The sequence below is a fragment of the Gobius niger genome, assembly GCF_951799975.1.
Source record: "Gobius niger genome assembly, chromosome: 8".
Lineage (NCBI taxonomy): Eukaryota > Metazoa > Chordata > Actinopteri > Gobiiformes > Gobiidae > Gobius > Gobius niger.
This window is the reverse complement of record NC_136859.1, coordinates 15,591,980-15,613,672: the sequence shown is the minus strand read 5'-3', so window position 1 is coordinate 15,613,672 and position 21,693 is coordinate 15,591,980. Positions and strand designations below refer to the sequence as shown.

The 21,693-nt window shown below is 39.0% G+C and overlaps 2 protein-coding genes across 3 annotated transcripts in view; one reads left to right on the top strand and one right to left on the bottom strand.

Annotated features, from left to right (window-relative positions):
* hdac9b (histone deacetylase 9b) overlaps positions 1 to 5,491 on the bottom strand; it is a 32,346-nt gene extending 26,855 nt beyond the window's left edge. The window contains exons 1-2 of the mRNA XM_079561784.1: positions 5,328 to 5,491; positions 1,698 to 1,784 (exon numbers count right to left, since the gene is read on the bottom strand). The gene's annotated coding sequence lies outside the window, so the exon portion shown is untranslated. The remainder of the gene's footprint in view (positions 1 to 1,697; positions 1,785 to 5,327) is intronic.
* A 4,953-nt stretch (positions 5,492 to 10,444) lies between these two features.
* Positions 10,445 to 21,294, top strand: ankrd28b (ankyrin repeat domain 28b). Of its 2 annotated transcripts, none has more exons than XM_079561217.1 (28): positions 10,445 to 10,660; positions 12,468 to 12,551; positions 13,199 to 13,277; positions 13,440 to 13,510; positions 13,581 to 13,781; positions 14,781 to 14,868; positions 14,946 to 15,082; positions 15,159 to 15,371; positions 15,445 to 15,523; positions 15,619 to 15,733; positions 16,079 to 16,161; positions 16,368 to 16,431; positions 16,627 to 16,695; positions 16,786 to 16,926; positions 17,086 to 17,197; positions 17,266 to 17,292; positions 17,371 to 17,445; positions 17,862 to 18,063; positions 18,147 to 18,234; positions 18,305 to 18,422; positions 18,525 to 18,744; positions 18,831 to 18,918; positions 18,992 to 19,075; positions 19,183 to 19,328; positions 19,424 to 19,506; positions 19,587 to 19,669; positions 19,766 to 19,857; positions 19,937 to 21,294. In XM_079561217.1, the coding sequence occupies exons 1-28, from the start codon at positions 10,634 to 10,636 to the stop codon at positions 20,218 to 20,220; spliced, it is 3,153 nt and encodes a 1,050-aa protein (XP_079417343.1). In that variant the 5' UTR covers positions 10,445 to 10,633; the 3' UTR covers positions 20,221 to 21,294. The 2 variants fall into 2 exon arrangements, with proteins under 2 accessions (XP_079417343.1, XP_079417342.1); XM_079561216.1 differs by having other exon boundaries at positions 10,446 to 10,660; positions 14,946 to 15,088; positions 19,937 to 21,293.
* The last annotated feature ends 399 nt before the right edge of the window (positions 21,295 to 21,693 follow it).

The following is a 21,693-nucleotide window of genomic DNA, read 5'->3' as shown; positions in this document are numbered from 1 at the left end:
AAAGGCCTCACAACTGTTGATTTGATGGTAAAAATCCAATTAGCCCGTACATCTGGATGTGTGATGTGAGTGCGTTGGCCCATTAATGATCGGTGCACTCTTGCTTTTATTGGGTTACTCTGTCTGGCGTCCTGTGGTATTTCCTGTTGGACTTTCAAGGCAGGAGTCAATGCACTTTACAGGTTGGATCAAATAACATGAAACACACATAAAGTCCATGTTGTTTTTTAGTTAATTGTGAAGTTTTGCCAATAAAAAAAAAAAAAGGTTACCAGAGCAGGGCGTGCGCGTCTGTTTGTCTCACCCGAAAGGCAAACAAACTAGATAATAATGATTTTTGTTGTATGCCATTAGTAAAAGTGCCTACAATTGCATCGTATTATGCAAGTTACAAGGGCAGGGTAAATCTAAACCGGAGCAGCAGAAGTGAATTTGAAATGATCTTCGCATTATGCGTGAGCATTTGAATTGTATGTTGAGGCAGAGGTTGGTGAAATGGCTTCATCATAGGTTTTCTAAAAATAACCCCAGAGCTCAAAAGCCCACTGGAAAGAGCGGTCAGAGGGCATGTTTCTACTGATCAATCCCTTCATATGCATGCTGGAAAGCATTGATTTTGTTTTTGTAAACTGGCCTTATTTTTGCTTTATAGCGTCGTACATTTATACATGCTGGGCAATATGACAAAAACTATCTAGATTTTTTAAATATAATTTTATCAATATTAAAAACACATACATGTGACTTCCCTCTTCTGCTTAAAGGGATATTTCAGGATTTTTGACATAGGGCCTAATTTCCTAGTTATCCAGAGTGTTGTTGATTTCTGGAGATAAATATATTTTTTAATTCATGCAGTCCATATACAGTATTTGAAGAGTTTAGTGGTGCTAGGCTAGTGCATGTCTATGGTAACTAGTAGCCTGCATTAAAAACAGTCTGACCCAGGCACAGTGCACCTAAGGCAAATAACTTATAACACCAGACTACCGACTGAATTAATTTTAATTTTAAAAGAACTTATATTTGAGCAGCATCAGCTTCCTGGTTGTAAGCTACGCAGCAGTGGAGTGATCTGCTAGGTTACCGGATCCACAGTAGTTTGTTTACCTGCAGCCGGCATTACTACTGAAGTCTTGAACCCCCTCCCCACTGATGCCACAGACAGAGTGTGGAGGGTGCGTGTCGGAAAGGGTCAGAGGTTCTTAAAGAGACAGAGGCCTATTTCAAGACATTCGCTACAGCCATTTTGAGAGAGCAATTTTATACAAGGCAGTTATTCTAATTTACTGCATTTACAGACCAACAGAAGGTTTCGTCATCATTGTAGTGTGCTAGAGACTGGTGCTATGTGATTGAAAAAAGAATAATACCCCCTCTTTAAGGCTTTTCAAAATCAACTAATTAATGCTTACACTTCAATAGTTCTGATACTCCCACAGGATAAGCAGTCGACCTGTCAATTACTAAGATCATTGTGAACCATATTTAGTCACGATTCGATCACAGTTTGATTTATTGCACAGCTTTACATTTGCTACGAGTCAACTTAATTTGACTCTTAACCTTCCCTTGTCATAGTATTCTACTCAACACAGACGATTGATTAGCTTCTGATAGACAGACATTGAACCGCTTATCATTGATCAGAGCCTGTTAGAGCATAAAACCAGATGACGCTCTAGCAAGTTACTTACCATTGGCGGATGATCAGGATTCTGAGAAATTCCCGCCCGGGGCCCTCAGTACGAAGCAGTGGTTGCATCAGCAGCTCTTTAACAAGCCTGCAGAAGTCAAATGACACAAATGTATCATACACACACACAGGCCCCAGCAGACACATGTGACTTTGATGGAAACCAGCCAAGTTAAGTTGACCTTAGAAAATCCCAGCGGCTTTATTAAAGACAAAGGCTCTCTGTCTGGTTTACAAACTGTGGGTAATCATAGCATCCCATGTGCCCCAAGCTATTATCTTTATATAAGGGCTAAGTAAATACTTTTTGTTAATAACACAGCTCGAAGAAAAAGTCTGTTTGTCCTTTGTCAGCTTTGTTATTTCTGTCTGACACAATTTTGATGTTTCCTTGAAATTACTCAAATTCATTCATTCAATTGCACATTAGTAAATGTGCAAGAAAAGCCTTTTTATTAGTTAAACAAGCCAGTAATTAGGGTGAACCCCGCTTAATGCCCATAGTATTTCGGACACACTTCAGTTCATCTGACACCAAAACAGTTGTGAAGGGTTAATGAATAATCCCGATTTTTTAAACACAAATTGAGATACTGCTGAAAAAAATGCAGTTTAATATTGAATTTTCACAAGTTTATTGTGCCGTAACTTCAATTTCACAATTCCTTTTCTATTCAATTTTAACTCTGTGATATAAACATATGGATTTTCATATATTTCTACCAAAGGGAAAGAAAATGGATGGATGGATTTCAATTGCATTGTAACTTCTCAAGCAAATCCTGAATATCTTTTTTTGATTCATTGACCTTTAAAGACCAGGAAACAAAACTCCATTCATAGACTCATGACAAAAGTGCGAGAGGAAATGCAGTTTATGTGGGGAAGGGTGGGCTGACGCTCATTGTCCAAGGCACTTCCACCTACGCCACCAGCTCTTCACAGCACCCTCCTCCTGTGGTGTCACCAAGCTCACAAACGCAACAATACCTCTTCCACTCATTATCAGAGACAGACTGTGCGTATACTGTGGGAAATAGACCTAATGTCTGCAATGCTCCATATACAATAGGTCTGTAGGGCTTCACTTATATTTGTACACTATCGCTGACCTTGATTTCACAGCTTTACTGCATATACAGTGTTTACATGCATGCTTGGCCTTGATAATGGTTTGGTTTGCACTCTGGGTATTTTTAGATGCCCATTGCCAGCACTGAGTTAATTGGTTAAAAATCGCAGCGCTTCCAGGTGAATGAATATATTTTTTTACATTTGGATGTTTCTGTGTTCTTCAAGCACTTTAAACAACACTGTATGAACAACTATTTTGCATTGGATTTCATTCCATGTGACCAGGAACTCCTCCACAAGAAGATTGATTTAGAACAGTGGCTCTCAACTCGTGAGGCTTCGAAATCGAACTTACACATATCATGACAAGCTGTGACCCAAACAAAAATATTGCTTAGCACCAACAGGTCAGGCAAAGGGGCTCTTAAACTTATACCCCTACACATTTAATGGAGAAATGAACATTGTAATTGTACAGCAGTGTGCAAAGAAGAGCGCACTGCTGTACAATTACATGCGACACCCCTCAAACACTCACCCACGCACTCTTCTTGAGCTCTATGAAGCTGGCCCCTCGTCAAACACAAATGAATATAAAAATATGTTAGTCATTCGTGCTGTTATATGATGTAAAAAATGTGCTGTTATAGTTTTTGAGATATTGATGATCCTTTTTTGTAGTTTGTGTGTTGATGGGCACTGACACGCACACACGCCTCACTGAGGGCTTTGAAGTTTTTCATATTTTTTAAACGGTACCAGCACAAATGGAAATCTTTATAGCACAAAACAGCACCTACCTAGCACAAACGTTTGACACCATTTTAGCCGTGGTTAAAATGGGTGACTTCAGATCATCTAACCAATAAAGGAATAATTCAAAAATGAAAACAGCACAAAACAGCAGCATGTAGCCCAAATGATTGACATAGTTTTCATAAAAATCTGAGTTTGATGAGGGGCCAACTTCACGATGGTCTCGTGTTGTGTAAAAATGAACATTGTAATTGCACAGGGCTCATAAAAGTCAATGGAAGACTCATGATGCTTTCCAAAAAATGTTTAGTTTATGGTACCAGCAAAAGCGGAAACATGGTTTTCATATTTCTTTCTTCTTTCACACCAATGCTTTCTGAAAACCCGATCCGACACATTTTTGGGTAATTCTTTTTTTTTTTTACATCAAAATATTGGTGTGACACATGATTATATTTGTTTTTACTTTGCCCTTTTTAACAGGCTAACGGGCAAAGCTAAATGCGGGGCTAGCGCCACTTAAACCGTATTTACAGCCAAGCTTAAGTGAAAAAAATTATCTCCATTGTGTAATTGGATGTACAATATCCCTCTTTCCCCTTGTCTTTTCTGTCAGCGTAGAATTTACTCTCACGGACAATTAATGAGTAAAAAAACACAACATCCCACAACAACTGCAGTTGTACTTATGGCCTCTAGGGGCATGAGTTACTTAGTTCTGCTTTAACTTGCATATAACTGCTGAGAATATATCAACACAAATAGGCTGCACATTTTAGGAGTGGCAGCCTGACCTCTTTCTTTCATCTCAGATCCTGCACTAAAACAGCCAACTTTCACACAGCACTCTCCATCACTCTGCACTCTCACAACTGCTTTGTAAAAGTAACCATGCAATGACTGAAATACCTAAACACTTATAAAAACAAAGGAATGTAAGACTATTTCCAACTTATTAATTTGACACATTAGAGTTACAAAGACCTTTCTGTTACCATCCTTTAAATAGCTCAGTAGGGCTAAGCATTCATCAAATTTTCATCAAATTGTGGCTAAATCTATGTTCAAACTCAATTATTCACATAGTCCTTTCATTGTAATGGACAGCTCTACAGCCTTCAGTAGCAGTAACAGCTGATTGTTTGAAGTTTGGACTTTGAGGATTAAAATGGAAAGCATTTTGTGTCAAATGGTACTACAGTGGAAAGCATTCATGTATTGCTGAGCTTTGGTTTATCTTTATATAACATCTACCTCACATCTACCTCACAATTAGCAAAGCAGGTATATTAATATATTGTTAAAATAAAAAAAATGGCTGATTTTACATCAAGACAAAAATATGTTAATGAAGCATTTCTGTGCTTAGGAGGCTGCACTTAAAACCAATGTTGTGTCAATTTTGAGATTCTGGATACCTAACTTGTTCACACTAAAATACAATATCTGTTTAAATACATTTCCCAATGAACCTTTTTCTGATACACAGAGTCTGTTATCAATATGTCAAGATAAGAAAGAACTAGGAAAAGGTAAAAAAGCAAACTACATTTCAAAAACCAAAAGGGTTTAGAATGCAGAACGGTATGAAAAAGGCGTCTGACAAAAGGTGAAAGTGTTGTTCTCTGAAAAACAGATGGGCAGCTAACCCTGTGACACCTCTCTGACCATGAGACCTTTACAAGGCGCTCACTTCTGAGATCCCCCGCCGCTGTGTCCAATTTCGATGTAATTTCAGGACGTGTTTGTTCTGCACATTTCACGCCACGTGAGGAGGGGCCGTGTGCATGTCTGAACTCACTGGACGAGCGGAGAGGCAAGAGATGGCCACACAACAAAGAGGTGTTCAGCATGACGCAGTAGTCAAAACCCTCCTCAGAAGATGTGGACTGGCAGCATAGCACCCTGAAGTTTGGCCTGTCGGTTTCTGCAATCAGTGAAAAGGCCTCCGGGAGTAGCAAGGTGACAATCTGCCATCACAAAAAATACCAACAACAAAATCATTTATACCCCCGGTTTTACACTGTGTCATACGACAGGAGGTAAGGGTGTGAAAACACACTGTTGACTATTTAAAAGGACATTTTCAAAACAGATGCAGTACGACATGCCATCCATACACAAAACAAACCACATACCAAGGACAAATTCAAATAAAAAAAAATAACCAAGATTAAAGTGCTCAAATACTAGTCAAAGTTCCACCAATTCCTCTTCCACCAAGAGAGAGATGACGATTCATAATTATCAGAGAAGAACAAGATAAAACAAATGAAACAACAATTCCATGAAGCTGTATAGTGCCAAAAATGTGTTAAATGTGTTGTACAAAGCAACATCAGCATGGACGAGGCTGTTTTTGAAGCACTATCTAATAAGATTGCTGTCAGATGTGAAACTGTTAATGCTAATGCATTGCGCAAAACATACATTTGAAATTACATAATTATGGGTCACAGTGACTACTAATGCTGTCTACCCCTACCTTAAGAAAATGTCTGTTATATAAAATATGTTATGAAACTAAATGATGACAACATGTCTGTTTATTCATTTATTGTCCCAACATTTGATTCCAATGTATGTACTTATCTAACTAATACTCTGAACAAAAGAACTGACTTTTTTTTTTCTTACTGCTGTTGCTGATGGTTCAAAAGTCTCATGAAGGTTATTGAGAAAAAGAAGATTAAAAAAGATTAATTACAAAAAGATTAATTACCCAGTCCTACAACACCACAACACAGATTTAGAGTTTGTACCAATAGAGAAAGTAGCAATCTCCTCGAGGCATCAACAACAGCCTTCCGAATAAAATAAAAAAGTAAAAACGTCAGTGACCCAAACCCACTTTACCAGACTAAGAGAAATGTCATGTCCAGACCGAGTACTTGTCTTTTTGAAGGGAACAAAGCAGCCAAAAATAGCCTCTGTGCGCCTCCTGAAAGCGGGTCTGAACCCACATCCGGGAATCTGGATCACCGCCATACAGTCACTTAGTATTAGCCATCATAACTACACAAAACAAATGATAATCAGGCAGCCGAGCAGACACAGTTGCCTGGTTACCTAATGGCATGTTGGAATTTTTCATCTTCACTTCCAGCTAGATCCAATATTAGATCCCAAACCCTGCAAAGAGCTGGTTGAATGAAGCGTCAACAAGTGTGTGGTTAAGAAGCTTTGAAGATAATCGGTATGAGAAAAGCAATGTTCACAAAGTCGTGAAAATGTCTGGTAAAAATTAGAAACTATTCCCCGATTATATAATTATTACTCATGTGCCATTTCTGCAGTGATGGACATGAGGAGAGCTGATTTCAAAGTGTGAAAAGCAGAGAGAACACATCATGCTCACAGTCATTTGGGCTTACTTCACTCTATATAATGTGAAGACTTGGCCAAATTAAGTTTCCTTTATCACTCCGGCAATAACTGATTGAAACAACACAGCGAACTCCTCATAAATGTTGGATGAAACATTGGTACTGTGGGAAATTGATGATTTTTAGCTAATGTTAAAGTCGTTTAAGGATATGTTTATATGTTAAACCAAAAGTGTCAGAGGAGGGCGATAATAAATATAATCTACAAGAAAATGTTGTTTAGAAGAGATACAATTAACAGTGTTGAGAATATCGTCAATGACAATAAATAAATACAAACCTCAAAAAGCTGCCGGTAAAAAAAATAAGATATTTATTTTTGTGAATATTACCCCCCGCCCCCCATGTTTATATGAAATATGGGCTGAGACTCACCTAATGATGTGACATTGGTTTTGCTGCTCAAAATATAATGTCCCCTGGACTGACGATCTTTGTAAGTGTAAGTGTAAGTGTGTTTGCATGAGGATATTTCATCTCCATATTTGAAATGCTTTTTAGTGTCTTGTTTTGTCATTCAAACCCACGCATCATTCTTCAGAGGAAAACTGCTTTCAGCCTCTTTCACTGCTACTGTTGCCAACTGAAGGCAAACAAAACAGAAAATAAATCTGCAGTGACTAAGTGTAGTCTAATACATGACTTCTGTCACTTACTGTAATCAGTAAAGGCTATTTGTCAGTATAATATTCAGTGAACAAAGCTAAATAACTGCAAATCGACTGTTTTCTGATTGGCTCCTTAAATATAAAGAAGCTGCTGCATACTGATCCTTGACTCCTGAGTCCTGACAGACCATAACTTATGATGTCCAGTCAATATTCACAGCCTCCTGCCAAGAGCATCTTCCTAAAACATTTTGTCTCATTAACACATTCATTGGTACTATGAGATGATGTGTTAGGCTGAGTGTAAGGTGCTGTTAAAATGATTTTCTGTGTGTGACACAGCTCAGATGGTACCTGCCCCCTCAAGCCATCTGATCAGAGCAGACATCTGCGAGTGCTAACCATTGACTTATATAATAGACCTGCCGCAAACAAACAGTGTCAAAATCACAAATATTCTCTGTAGGAAAGGGTCATTTGGATTGGCAGTGAAGGATGAGTACAGACTGACTAAATGAAGCGTAGGTTGCACTTGTTGTTAAGTGACAACTTTCTGAAAACTTGACACTGACATGGTGCGTTCTGGAAGCACTTAAATTTGATGCATAAACTTATCATCCTGTCATTCCCATCCTTATATCGGAATAATCTAAATCAGTAGTGATTTCTACTGATGATACTTGGTACTCAATGCAATGCAATTTTATACTTTATTCATTTTAATTGTAATGTCATTTATGCATTTAGTTAGGTATTCTTTGTCTGGTTTAGACACAGTTAACTTTACTCTCAGGTTACACATAGCCTACTTTTAGCCCAGTTTATTTTAGACCCTTTTTAGACCTGGTTTAGCCCAGTCTAAAATCTTTATGTAGGCCTGGTGGTACTTGTAAGGTCAACGAAATGGTACTTGGTGTGAAAGGTTTGAGAACTATGATCTAAAGACAGAAAATGCTGTTAGTCATAGTTGAAAGAGGTCACAATAATGCTTCACAGTCATACTCTAGATCTAAAAGTGAGTTTTGTTTTTAATGTCATGTTGAGGCACAAATGGGCCACATTGAAAAGGCATAGCAAACAGGTATGTATGCCAGCTGAGTTGATGCGTTTAGAAAGTCCAAAGAGTAGGCCTACCTTAGGGACAGGACAGGAGATGCAAGAGTGGCGATGTGACGGCAAAGCTATAAATAGAGCTGTTTGGTCAAAGGAGGGAGGCGCGGAATCAAGCCACAGCCAAGGTATATGCACTCAGAGCCCATCGCGTCACTGTGATCGCCGTGATGAGACAGACAGAGGGCAGTTTCGGCCATTCGCTTTCCCCTGCAGGTGCACAGCAACACTCATCCATCACTTTGCTAGGTCTAAAATAAACTGCCCTGGTTTCTTTTTAAGATTGTTTCCCTCTTATTGTGGGGTCATAAGCAGAACACCGCAGTCGCTTTGTGGCATCACCTTGTAATATCTCATTTTTGTTTTATACAACTACATGAAAAGTAAGTAGCCCCTAGCCTGCCCTACACGTGGAGGTTATTCTCATGGATGTAGTGGCACGGATACCATCTATTATTCTGTGTCTAAACAGTGCCCTCTTGTGGTTGTAGCTCGAGCTGTAACTCCATTAAGTTTGTGTATGGAAGACAAGAACTGCCAAAACAATTAATTTGCAAACAAATTGTATTGGCAACATTTTAATAATCAAATAATAAAAATATTTCTGTATTTATTTATTATTCATCAATGTACATTTGTGGAGGCTCTCAGTCATCCAGAAATCTTTCATTGTAAATTTAAATGTGTGATTTGGGTAGCTGCTGCTTCCAAGACCGGACCAATAGGGTGTTAGTACAGCGAAAGCCATCTAAAGATGTCAAGCCTTTACTTTCTCTGTGATTTCTAGAATTTTTTAATCTTGCATTGACTCCACAGCCAGTATTTAAAGTGCATTAACCACAATGCACAACGCTATCATCAATAGGTTCTGAGAAAAATGCATAGGCTATTTACTGTCTGTGAAAGGTGCTATATAAAGATTACTTACTTACTTACTTACTTACTCAGTACAATACCTGCAAAATTGGCAGTAGCTACGTATTTGTCCATGTAGCCAGGCCAGCCCTTGTATTTCTATGGGCCAGCCAGACTACACAATTTTCCTTTATGTGACGTGTAGCCTGGTAGTGGGCCAGGACCACAGCTAGTCATTTCTAAGCAGAGATGTTTTGGTAATAAAAAAAATATTCTCTATGTAAAAAAAAGGTAAATTTTGTTTTTCTGGCCATCGCTCCAAATAAGCTTGACACCCCTGGAATTAAAGTGTTGTAAGTAATCAATGTATTTATTTGCAAATTAATTTATTATCATCATAATTTCGTATCTAAAGAAAAATATTGTCTTTTGGAACCTGTTTTTTGATTAATCGTGATTACTTTAATTAATAGCGATTAATTATTTTTATGATTAACTGTTAGTTAAAGCTTTAACTTTGAGAGCCCCATTCACGATACACTACTAGACATAGACACGCCCCAGCTATTTCAAGACGAATGATAAAACATAAATATAACTGTTTATAATAACTAAATAAAAATGACCAGACAAGCTTTGATTCACTCTCTCTCCCTTTGAATCGCGTTCTGCACACTAGAGGGACACGTTGAGCCATTGATGAGACAAATCGAGTATATTAGGTTGGATGTTACTTTAACACAAGAACAATGCAGGGTATTCAAATTATGCATTATGTTCGTGTATACATTTTAAATATATATAATACTAACCATGAAAAAAATACCTGATGCGTAGTGATGTTGTACAGTTCGTCTTTTCCAAGATATTAGCCAATCAGAACGCTTGATACTAAACGTTTTAAGGAAAGTGGCCTATTGGAGAGCATCTCCTTACGCAGGAGAGCTACGGTGGCGGCAATGTTATGGAGTTTCCGCTGCTTTTCGCTTCCATGCCATCGGGTTAGGAGGCTAGCAAAATAGCCCTGCTAGCGTCTCATTAGGCCTAGCAGAGAGCACGGATAAAGCTACCCAACCAAGATCTGAATTTTGGAACGAGTTAAATATCCATATATGAGCTTGTATGACAGCTTTTAAAACTTCAGAAATATGGTGGTTCTCAAAATCCGAGACCAGGTAAGTGGTGGTCGTGTCCAAATCCGACTTAACTTTTGAGAGAGGGTTTTGGTGCTAACGCTAGCTTCAACAATTTCACCATCGCAGCGCAACGTAATCTGAGTCCCTGCAGCTATTCTCCGAGACGGAAGCATTAAAGTGTATGTCCCACGACTGTGCTTTATGTGGTGTTCGGCGCAGTTCCCTCCTGGATGCTTGTGAACGTACAATAAATGGCGAATCTACTGCGGCTTAGCGTTTTAGCTACACACTGCCCAGACGTCTGTAGACTGCCAGTATAAATGAGCGATTTGTCGTAATTTGCTTAGTTAATTGTGGCCATTCATTCACATCATTGTTTTTGAATGCAGTGTGGATCCTATTTACTAAAGGCGTTTATTTGTGACTTCGTTGGTAACGCAATATAACTCATAGTGTTGCTGGTCTCTAGCTATGTCTGATTGTGCTGTTTGATTGGTTATTTAATTAGATTAAGTTGGTTAGAGGCCTTTATTACTTCATCTTGTGAATAGTCTGTAATGTCTGGTGTCAAAAACTAAATGATTTAATGTTAACGTTCATTTAATAGGGGATTTCTTGCTAATTCACTTAATAATACTGTTACCAACACAGCATTGGTTATTTCTGTCCTAATAAGAAGATCTCATTATTTGTTATGGCCCAGAGAGTTATGCTTTTATTTGTTTAATGTAAGCCGGGGAAATGTTAACTAGAAATATTACAATAGTAGTTATCATGTGTCAGATTTTGTGTCCCTCACTGTATATCTGACACTTGATACTAGAATTGCCCTGTGTTGTCATTTAGGGACTGTGTTTTGCACAGCGTTGCTATTCTGGTACCCCATGCATGTGTCTTTTATTGTGTGTGCACTTGAGTGACTGGGCTCCTGTGAGCTGTCTCCATGGTGATAATATTAACCAGCCCAGCCAGTATCAGGAGGAAATGCACGTTGGCTGCGTTTGAGAAACTGCACTTTTCATTTGAATCAAGGACAATTCAGAAATGTTACAGGAGATATGGCCAAAATGACAAGTCAACATCAACAATGAAAAGCTGTGTTAATAAGCCAAATGTTCCCAGTGACTTGCTTGACTTGAAACATGCTCTTACTCTGCCCTTTAGACATTCATTCCATGCCTTGAAAATAGTAACAAAGAGAAGATTGTTCCTTTCTTTTTAAAACACTTATTAACCATGGATTGTGTTCCTTGTCATGTGGTGCTTTAGAAATGGTGGCCAGTTTTAGTTGATGTTGTGCACTTACGTTTCTCTTTTCTGTTCAAAATGAGCCCACTGGGAACAGTATTTTGTTGTCCAAAATAAACTATTTACTGTGTTATCCAACAAACAAACTGGAATTTTAATAACCCTTATTAGGTTGTAATAGTTAGTGACATTTAAAAAACAGTTTCCAACATAATATGTACTGACTGAGGGTATTCTGAATCCAGATTCACACACTCTGGCCTGTACAAGACTAGTTCAATCAGCACTTAAGAAGAGGGTGCAGTCATTTTTATAGTGTGTGACTAAGATCTGTCAGAAGACACGTCTGGGCATTTTTGTATTGGCAGATTTATTGTTTTGAGTTTGCTTGTATTTGTAATCTTATTGAGCTTGAAGTATTTCCTTTGTACACATTATAAACGTGTAACTTGTATACAAGGAAAAGCTGATGGGATGTGTGAGCTATATATGTGTAATATTATGCTTGCATGTGAGCCTTTACTTTAATTACTTTTTATACAAGCGTTTCCAGAGTGCTAAAGTTAAGAGTATTATTATTGATTCTGTTTTCTTTCAGCCTCCTTTGCTGAAAGCCATTTTCACTGTAGATCCAGACGAAGTACGTGCACTTATATTCAAGAAAGAAGATGTAAATGCACAGGTAATTCTTCCTAGCAGCCTTTGTAAGAGCCTGGTGTAGACAAGTTTGTCATAGGCCTAAGTCATAGGCCACAGTGGCCCAAATTAATGTGTTGTTTTGTTCCAATAGTAGTGGTGCTTACCATTTACAGGTACTAAATTGAACGATCATATGTGATATTTCTCCAAATCATCTCAAGGACCAGATTTTTCCCCAAGGCCTGATGTTACCTACCACTGCTATAAACAATTAAATTATTTTCATCATTCAAATATATTTCTTAGTCAATAATTCAGCCATTCCTAAAGTGGGGTCCGGGGACCCCTGGGGGGCCTCCAAAGGTTGTCCACACATCATTTACATAAACATTAACAGGTTTGAAATGACCTTTATATGTATTTGTTTAATTATAGTCAGTATTCACTGTAATCACTAGTGTTTTCTAATTATAATGACAAATGAAGGATGAAAAACATTATACAGTCTTTGAAAAGAGTGAATTCAAACTGTTGGGGGCCGCGTGGGAACTTTTGATCAATAAGGGGGGCTGCAATGTGCTGGACTGTGGGAAGGGCTGCTATAATTCAAAAAATATAGTTTTTATTTTCACATTGGCTTGTTGTATATTTAGCTAAGCTCTGAATGATTTTCTTTGTGCATTGTTACAGGATAATGAAAAGCGGACTCCTTTGCATGCTGCCTCTTATCTTGGAGATGCAGAAATTATAGAGCTACTGATTCTTTCAGGTATTGAAACATGTTTACATCTGAAGTTAATGTGGTAATATAGACAAACAGCATTGCCATTACTTAATTCTGCATATAATACTGAAAAAACTATGAACCACTGAAGCTTTGTAGAATATTTTAGTTTAATTTTTAGTCATGCATGTTATCTTTGACTTTCAGGTGCCAGAGTAAATGCCAAAGACAACAAGTGGCTTACTCCTCTGCACCGGGCTGTGGCCTCCTGTAGTGAGGTAAGGACCTTCTCTTTCTTCCTGAGAAGCTCTTAAACGTTTGTCTTAATTCTAGCCTCTGTTTCATCAGGAGGCAGTCCAGGTTTTACTGAAACACTCAGCCGATGTAAATGCGCGTGACAAGAATTGGCAGACTCCTCTTCATGTTGCAGCAGCTAACAAGGCTGTCCGCTGTGCTGAGGCCCTGGTGCCCCTGCTCAGTAATGTGAATGTGTCTGATCGAGCGGGACGTACTGCGCTGCATCATGCCGCTTTCAGTGGTCACCTGGAGGTAATAGTCCAACCCAAGTGTAGGCTGGAATGATAGATCAGCGTTTCCCAACCAGGGGTACGTGGACATGTAGCACTGGGTAGTGAAGGACTCTGAATAATTTCAGATAATATTAATTTCAAGATGTTTTGCAGTAAAAGGTTTAAATTTGAGAGTATTTTAGCATTCTTTTGAACACAACATACTGCTAAATCGGCTGCCAGCTTGTTGTGTGTTTACATAGAGAATGGTAGGAAAATGTAAGGGCCGTTAGCCATTAGTATCACAAATGTAGCATATTTTGTATAGAGATAAATCATTGTCAAAAACTTGCATACCAAAGCTCCATACAAAAATTGTATGGAGCTAGATTAATGCCAAAACAGTAAGAATATATACAGGTGAACGCCTGGATTTTTTTTTTTTGACTGAAGCTGCATGTACATGATGTAAGCAACCTTTCTATCAAGTATATCAGCCTATACATCTGACTCCAAAAAGTCATATCGGTCAGGCCGTACGCTGAACCCAGTGAACATATCTTTCAATATTTTTCCTGAAAAAGTATGACAACGCTATCCAAGTCTGTGACACTGACAGTTGACCATGATTTCAGCTTGGTTAGTGCTTACTCATTCATTCATTCATTTTTAATTTATTTCAGGCAACAATAAATATATATCTGTATCTATTATTTGATGATGGTGGGAACTGATATTGAGAACCACTGTTCAAAATCATTTGCAGCACCCTTGAGGTAGGGGGTAATTCTGGTACAAATGAAAAACTCCAGGGGTACGTGAGATGACAAAGGTTGGGAATCACTGTAATGACATACTGATATAGTATTTGTCAATATTGTGTCAGCATCAATTTGCTGATTTACTATTTTTGTGGTTTCACAACCAATGTCGTTGTAAATTGGCAGTATGTGGAATACCTCATAAGGCTTGTATTTGTTTTGTACAGTGATTTACATAACTCCAGATTCTTCTTTTTCATTTATCTTTGAATTCATAGATGGTGCGACTCTTGTTATCCAGAGGAGCCAACATCAATGCCTTTGACAAGAAGGACCGTCGGGCAATCCATTGGGCAGCTTATATGGGTACACATCACTAACCTCTGTTTGTCTAATTTCCTTATTGCAGTCACTACATTTGCTCAAATATGTGTATCATGTAGGCCACATTGAAGTTGTGAAGCTGTTGGCATCTCATGGGGCTGAAGTGGCCTGTAAAGATAAGAAGTCATACACCCCTTTACATGCTGCGGCCTCCAGTGGGATGATCAGTGTGGTCAAATACCTTCTGGACCTGGGGGTTGATGTAAGTTCATTTCATAGTATGGTGATTTATGTATTTGGGGCTAGAGCTGACATGTTTTTTTTTTTCTTAGATCAATGAGCCGAATGCTTATGGCAACACACCACTCCATGTTGCTTGTTACAACGGCCAGGACGTTGTAGTAAATGAACTTATAGAATGTGGGGCAAATGTAAATCAGGTCAATGAGAAGGGGTTTGCACCTCTGCATTTCACTGCAGCCTCTCGTCACGGGGCCCTCTGCCTGGAGCTCCTTGTATGCAATGGCGCTGATGTCAACATCAAAGTATGTCTTGTTTTGGATGAGGCAGTATTTTTAGGTTGTGCGAGTTGTTTTTTAATTTGCCTTTTTATTGCAGAGTAATGATCGAAAAACTCCTCTCCACATGACGGCTATCCATGGGAGATTCTCCAGGTCTCAAGCAATTATTGAGAATGGTGAGCTTCTTAAAAAAAGCCTAATTGATTTATCTATCACAGAAGACAGTGAAACTTCAGCTTACCACTTGTTAATTGCTGACGTTTTCCCAAAGGTGCTGAGATAGACTGTGAAGACAAAAATGGAAATACACCTCTGCACATTGCTGCTCGTTACGGACACGAGCTTCTCATCAACACACTCATCACAAACAAAGCTGATACAGCCAAGTGAGTGTACCCAGCAGCAGTTTGTCAGTCAAGGAGACCTTTTAGATTGAAATTCTTGTTGTTGGCAGTTTGTTCTTAGTTGCAGCCATGCAGTTTTTTAAGATCCTGTTCCTGCCTTATAATTTTCCTGTCCTTCATAAAAAAGACTTGCATTCCTTCACACACATTTGTGCAATTCTACATTAATTTTCAAAAAAAAAATCCACTACATCATTGTAGACTGGTCTGTTTTTATCCTTTCACTGACAAAATGGTTTTGTTACTAATAAAGCAAAATGTGGAAACTTAAAAGAATGTACAAAAAGATGAAAGCAGAATAAAACCTGGTTATCTCGTTTTTTTCAGACGGGGGATTCACGGCATGTTCCCACTGCATTTGGCCGCTCTTAGTGGGTTTTCTGACTGTTGTCGAAAGCTTCTGTCATCAGGTAAACAACACGTTAAAGCACATCAGAACATAGAAACTCAATTTAAGAAAAAGACGCAATATGTTTATGTCTATTTTACTATAAAAAAGATTAAAAGTATTAAAAAAACATGAGGATGGCGAGGTTACTTATTTCCTCACATCACGTGCATCTTTTGCAGCTTGCACCCTGGTAGTGCATTTATGCTTTTCTGTTCTTTAACACAGGCTTTGATATTGATACCCCTGATGACTTTGGCAGGACGTGTTTACATGCTGCAGCTGCTGGAGGGTAAGTTTAGGACTGAAGCATTTTTATGTTTCTTATGGAAACAGTTTGAAGTGGTATTACATCAAGTAGTCAAGTACACTGACGCAGTGGCATGTTACACTATTCAAAAGGTGTCATTTGATATATTTTTCATATTATTATTATTGTATTTGTAGAAAGTATACATTTGTAATATTTGTTGTTTTGTGTACTCAGAAACCTGGAATGTCTCAATCTTCTCTTACACACTGGGGCAGACTTCAACAGAAAGGATAGTTTTGGACGGTTTGTGGCTTGTTTTAATTTTGATTTAGGTTTCTCTGATGCAAAGTAAATAATTAATGAATAAAAACAATGAAATATTTTCTTGTCTAGGACCCCCCTGCACTACGCGGCGGCCAATTGTAACTACCAGTGTCTGTTTGCCCTGGTTGGCTCTGGGGCCAGTGTCAATGACCTGGATGAGAGGGGCTGCACTCCTCTTCACTACGCTGCTGCCTCTGACACAGATGGAAAGTGCGTACCATTGATGCAGGATAGTTTTCATTTAGAATAACACATAAGGGTTACTTTGGAGTAAATACCAGAGGCTGATTGAAATTAACTGTAGGCTTTTTCTGTTATTTTTCCTGATCTTTATGTAACAAATTTAATAGAGCATTGTTTCTTTTCCAGGTGCCTGGAATATTTACTGCGGAATGATGCCAATCCAGGAATCCGCGACAATCACGGCTATAATGCTGTACATTATGCCTCTGCGTATGGCCATCGCCTCTGTCTAGAACTGGTAACAGCAACATGGCTTTATCATTTCTGCCTATTGTTTTTGTACTCATATTTTAATATGTTTTCTAGATTTCAAGTGAGACACCCTTAGATGTGGTGAGTTGTGTGCACCTTGTGTTGTAAGCTAAAGTTACTTAAGTGCGTTCTAAACTTTGTGTTTTATGTTTTCGTCAGCTCATGGAAACCTCAGGAACAGACATCATGAATGACTCGGATGTTAGAGCCCCTGTTAGCCCCTTGCATCTTGCTGTAAGTGTTGTGTTATTTAAATCTATTGCCATGTAGTCTTATTACATCTTATTCCACGTTATTCGGTCACGGAGGCAGCAGTCTGAGCAGACATGCCTAGACTTCCCTATCCTCGCACATTTCCTCCAGCTTTTCCGAGGGTACTCTGTCCAGCGTATCCTAGGTCTTCCCTGGCGTCTCCTGCCTGTGGTGGTTTTGAGCCTAGATCATGATTTACATAAACTTTAAAACAGTATATTGCCTCTATCAGTTAACAGTATGCTCTTTCATAGCGTTCGCACTTTATTGTGCTTGCTATAATCAGCTTGTCAAATATGAACCGCATGACAGATGTTGATCTGTAGAAGTGGGCGGGGAGAAGTAAATGGCATGTGTCTGTTTGAATATAAAGCTGCATTATCATGTTTTTGTTCCAGGCATATCATGGCCATCACCAAGCTTTAGAGGTGTTGGTGCAGTCCTTGTTGGATTTGGATGTACGAAACAGTCAAGGACGCACCCCTCTGGACCTGGCTGCCTTTAAGGGTCATGTGGAGTGTGTGGACGTGTTGATCAACCAGGGAGCCTCTATCCTGGTTAAAGATTTCACCCTAAAGCGAACCCCAATACATGCTGCAGGTATACCGATGGCCCGTTTGTTTTGTATTGGCCACAAAGAAGTTTTTTTTTATTTGTTACAGAACAACGTTTATCTTTTGCAGCAACGAACGGTCACTCTGAATGTTTGCGTTTATTGATTGGGAATGCAGATCTTCCAAGTGCAGTGGATATTCAGGATGGAAATGGGCAGTGAGTAGAAATTAAAGTTGTAGTTAAATTGTATTCTTGAGCTTGGCTCATATGATGTCTGTATTTTTAGAACACCATTGATGCTGTCAGTTCTTAGTGGACACACAGACAGTGTTTATTCTCTACTGAATAAAGGAGCCAGTGTAGAAGCTAAAGATAAGTGGGGGAGGACAGCGCTACACAGAGGAGTAAGTGCATGTTTTTTAATATTATTCATCTCGTTAAAGAGGTATTAAATATGCATAACACTCTTGAAGTGATGCTTTTGATCATTTTATTGTAAACTGCAGGCTGTGACTGGTCATGAAGAATGTGTGGAAGCCCTTCTTCAGCACAATGCCAACTTCCTGGTCCGCGACTGTAAGGGGTGCACCGCCATCCACCTGGCAGCAGCATGTGGACATTTTGGAGTGTTGGGAAGCCTGTTGCATGCTGCGCAGTCCGTGCAAACACTGCCCCCTCTAGCTGACAACCAAGGCTACACCCCACTGCATTGGGCCTGCTACAATGGTATGGAACATCTTTTATCATAAGTGTGATAAGACCTGGATGTTCTGAATAAATGCATGCTCAAGACATTTAATCTCCTGCTACAGGACATGATACCTGTGTGGAAGCCCTGCTGGAGCAAGAGGTTTTTCACAAACCTGTGGGCAATGCTTTCAGCCCTCTCCACTGTGCTGTGTAAGTTATGGTCGGGGATATATTTTTATTGTTATGAAGGGATATTTTTTGAGAATTTTCTTTTCTTAAATAGCATCCATGATAATGAGGGTGCGGCTGAAATGCTGATAGACACACTGGGCCCTGGGATTGTAAATGCCAAAGATGGTAAATGCAGGTATGTGTAATTCACTGTTAAAGGTCCTTCATACATGGCAAATATTAGATTAACTTGAATTATTTGTAACACAAAGCACTGACATAGTAGTGATGTGATTTCTGCAGGATGCCGCTTCATGCAGCAGCCTTTACTGACCACGTGGAGTGTTTGCAGTTACTGCTGAGCCACAATGCTCAAGTTAACTGTGTGGATGCTGCTGGAAAGACCCCACTAATGATGGCCGCTGAGAATGGCCAGACCAATGCTGTTGGTACGAATGCCTCTTTAACACCGATGTTAACGGCTGGTAATGATTTCATAATGTGCAGGACATTAATCTCTATTCTTTTGTTTGTGGCTGGTTAGAGTTGCTTGTGAGCAGTGCAAAAGCAGATCTCACATTGCAAGATGCTGCAAAAAACACTGCACTACATCTTGCTTGTAGTAAGGTGTGTACTCCCTTTAGTTCAGTTGATTGCATTTGTTATTTTGAATATTTTTTTGATTACCTTTGTTCTCTGTTTTCCAGGGACATGAAACCAGTGCCTTGTTAATATTGGAAAAGATAACGGATAGAAACCTCATCAACGCCACTAACTCTGCCTTACAGACGTATGTACTACACCTACAGGATCTGTGGTGATATTTTCTGAATAAAGTTATGTGCAGAGTAATGAAATATTGACTTCTGCTTTTGTGCTTTCCTAGGCCATTGCATGTGGCTGCTAGAAATGGTCTAACTGTAGTTGTACAAGAGCTGCTTGCTAAGGGAGCCAGTGTACTAGCAGTCGATGAGAATGGTACGTTTATGAAAGCCTTTCTCTGCTAAATAGAAACGAACGTACATTAAAAGTTTTACTGTTTGTGTTGCTGTTTCAGGTTACACACCTGCCTTGGCCTGTGCCCCAAACAAAGATGTGGCAGACTGCCTCGCCCTCATTCTGGCCACCATGATGCCTGTGTCCCCCGGCAACCCAGCACCCACTCTTCCTTTCAGTGCCATTAACCACTACACCACCAGCCCCTCGAAGAGCGTCACATTTGACAGCTTACCTGTGCTGCGCAGTGAGCACACATCCTATTGCAGCTTCAACAATATCAGCCACCATGATGGTTTTTTCAAAGATGAAGAGCTCAATGACTCTGATTCAGAGACTTACTGAGAACCATGTAAACACACACTGTGTCTTAAATCACCCACCGCCAGCTTTGGAGGGCAGGGGAAGAAAGCCTCTACAGGAGCCTTACGTGAACCCGACCTTCAGCTGAGGAGAGCACAAGAGAAAGTGCCGTAGGCTGGCCCAGGCTCGTCCCAACCTCATCCAGCACCTACTATCCATTCAGCCCCCGGACCCAGCTGCTGATGAACAGTGACCCTGAGAGGGCAAACTTGTATTTATCAGCCAAATGAGGGCAATAAGCTGATTATGGATGGTAGCACTGCTAATGGATAGGGACCAAAAAGCATTTTAGCCCACATTTAATTGTGTGAATGAGTTTTGTCGAACCCTTTTAGGGCTTGAAGGATGCTGTTCTTGATTTTGAAAAGCTTTTGGTGGGTAAACATGAATATCTGCTCACCACACATCTTCTGATGGACAATTTTCCAAGTCAAAATTGGGAATGGTGTATTTTTGGTGAGAGATATTTTAATAAATCCATTCTCATGTTTAACTTTATGTTCAAAAGAAAATTTAATCAAAATTGCTGACACAAATGGTTAAATATTTCACCATGTGGGATTATTTTAAGTCAACTTACAACCTTTGTGTATCAAAGTATCCACAATGCGGTTTAGTCTGACAATAAATTATTTGTGTATGTTTGGTTTCTATTTATGTGTTCATTTCGTGCCTTCATTATCATTAAGAACATGTGTTTTAGAGGCAGCTGTAAGTCTACAGTGATCAACACAGCAAGTATTGATTTTGTGAAAAGCACTGTTTCACTGAGGTATGAGGAGACACTGTAAAACAATGGTTGGAAGGCTTTTTCTTGAGTTACACTTTTGCTCTTCATTAGGTAATGTTTGACAGGTTTGCTTGCTTTAATTTTACAAAGAAAACCACTCTAATTTTAAAAAATGATCAGTTTCTTAAATGGTTTTAACTGGAAAATGTACAAATATCTGCTAGCTTCAATAGAACCGTAAAAGATTTCTTCTTTTCTGGAATTTGAGTGTTGAAACTCTGAAACTAGCATGTATATAGAAATTATGACTGTGAATTTAGAGATCCAATGAATTCTTTCATTACTGAGATTGATGTATATTTTATGAGTAATAAAGAAATGAATTATTTAATAGTTTAAGCATCTTTTTCCCTTTACTTATTTTTACTTGTTTTAAAATGTAGTAGTAGTAGTAGTAGTAGTAGTAGTAGTAGTAGTAGTAGTAGTAGTAGTAGTAGTAGTAGTAGTAGTAGTAGTAGTAGTAGTAGTAGTAGTAGTAGTAGTAGTAGTAGTAGTAGTAGTAGTAGTAGTAGTAGTAGTAGTAGTAGTAGTAGTAGTAGTAGTAGTAGTAGTAGTAGTAGTAGTAGTAGTAGTAGTAGTAGTAGCCATGAATGAGCACATGCCTCCATCAGCTGTAGTGGGCGTTTCCTCGCTCTGCTGTATTTTGATTGGCAAATGACCCGGAA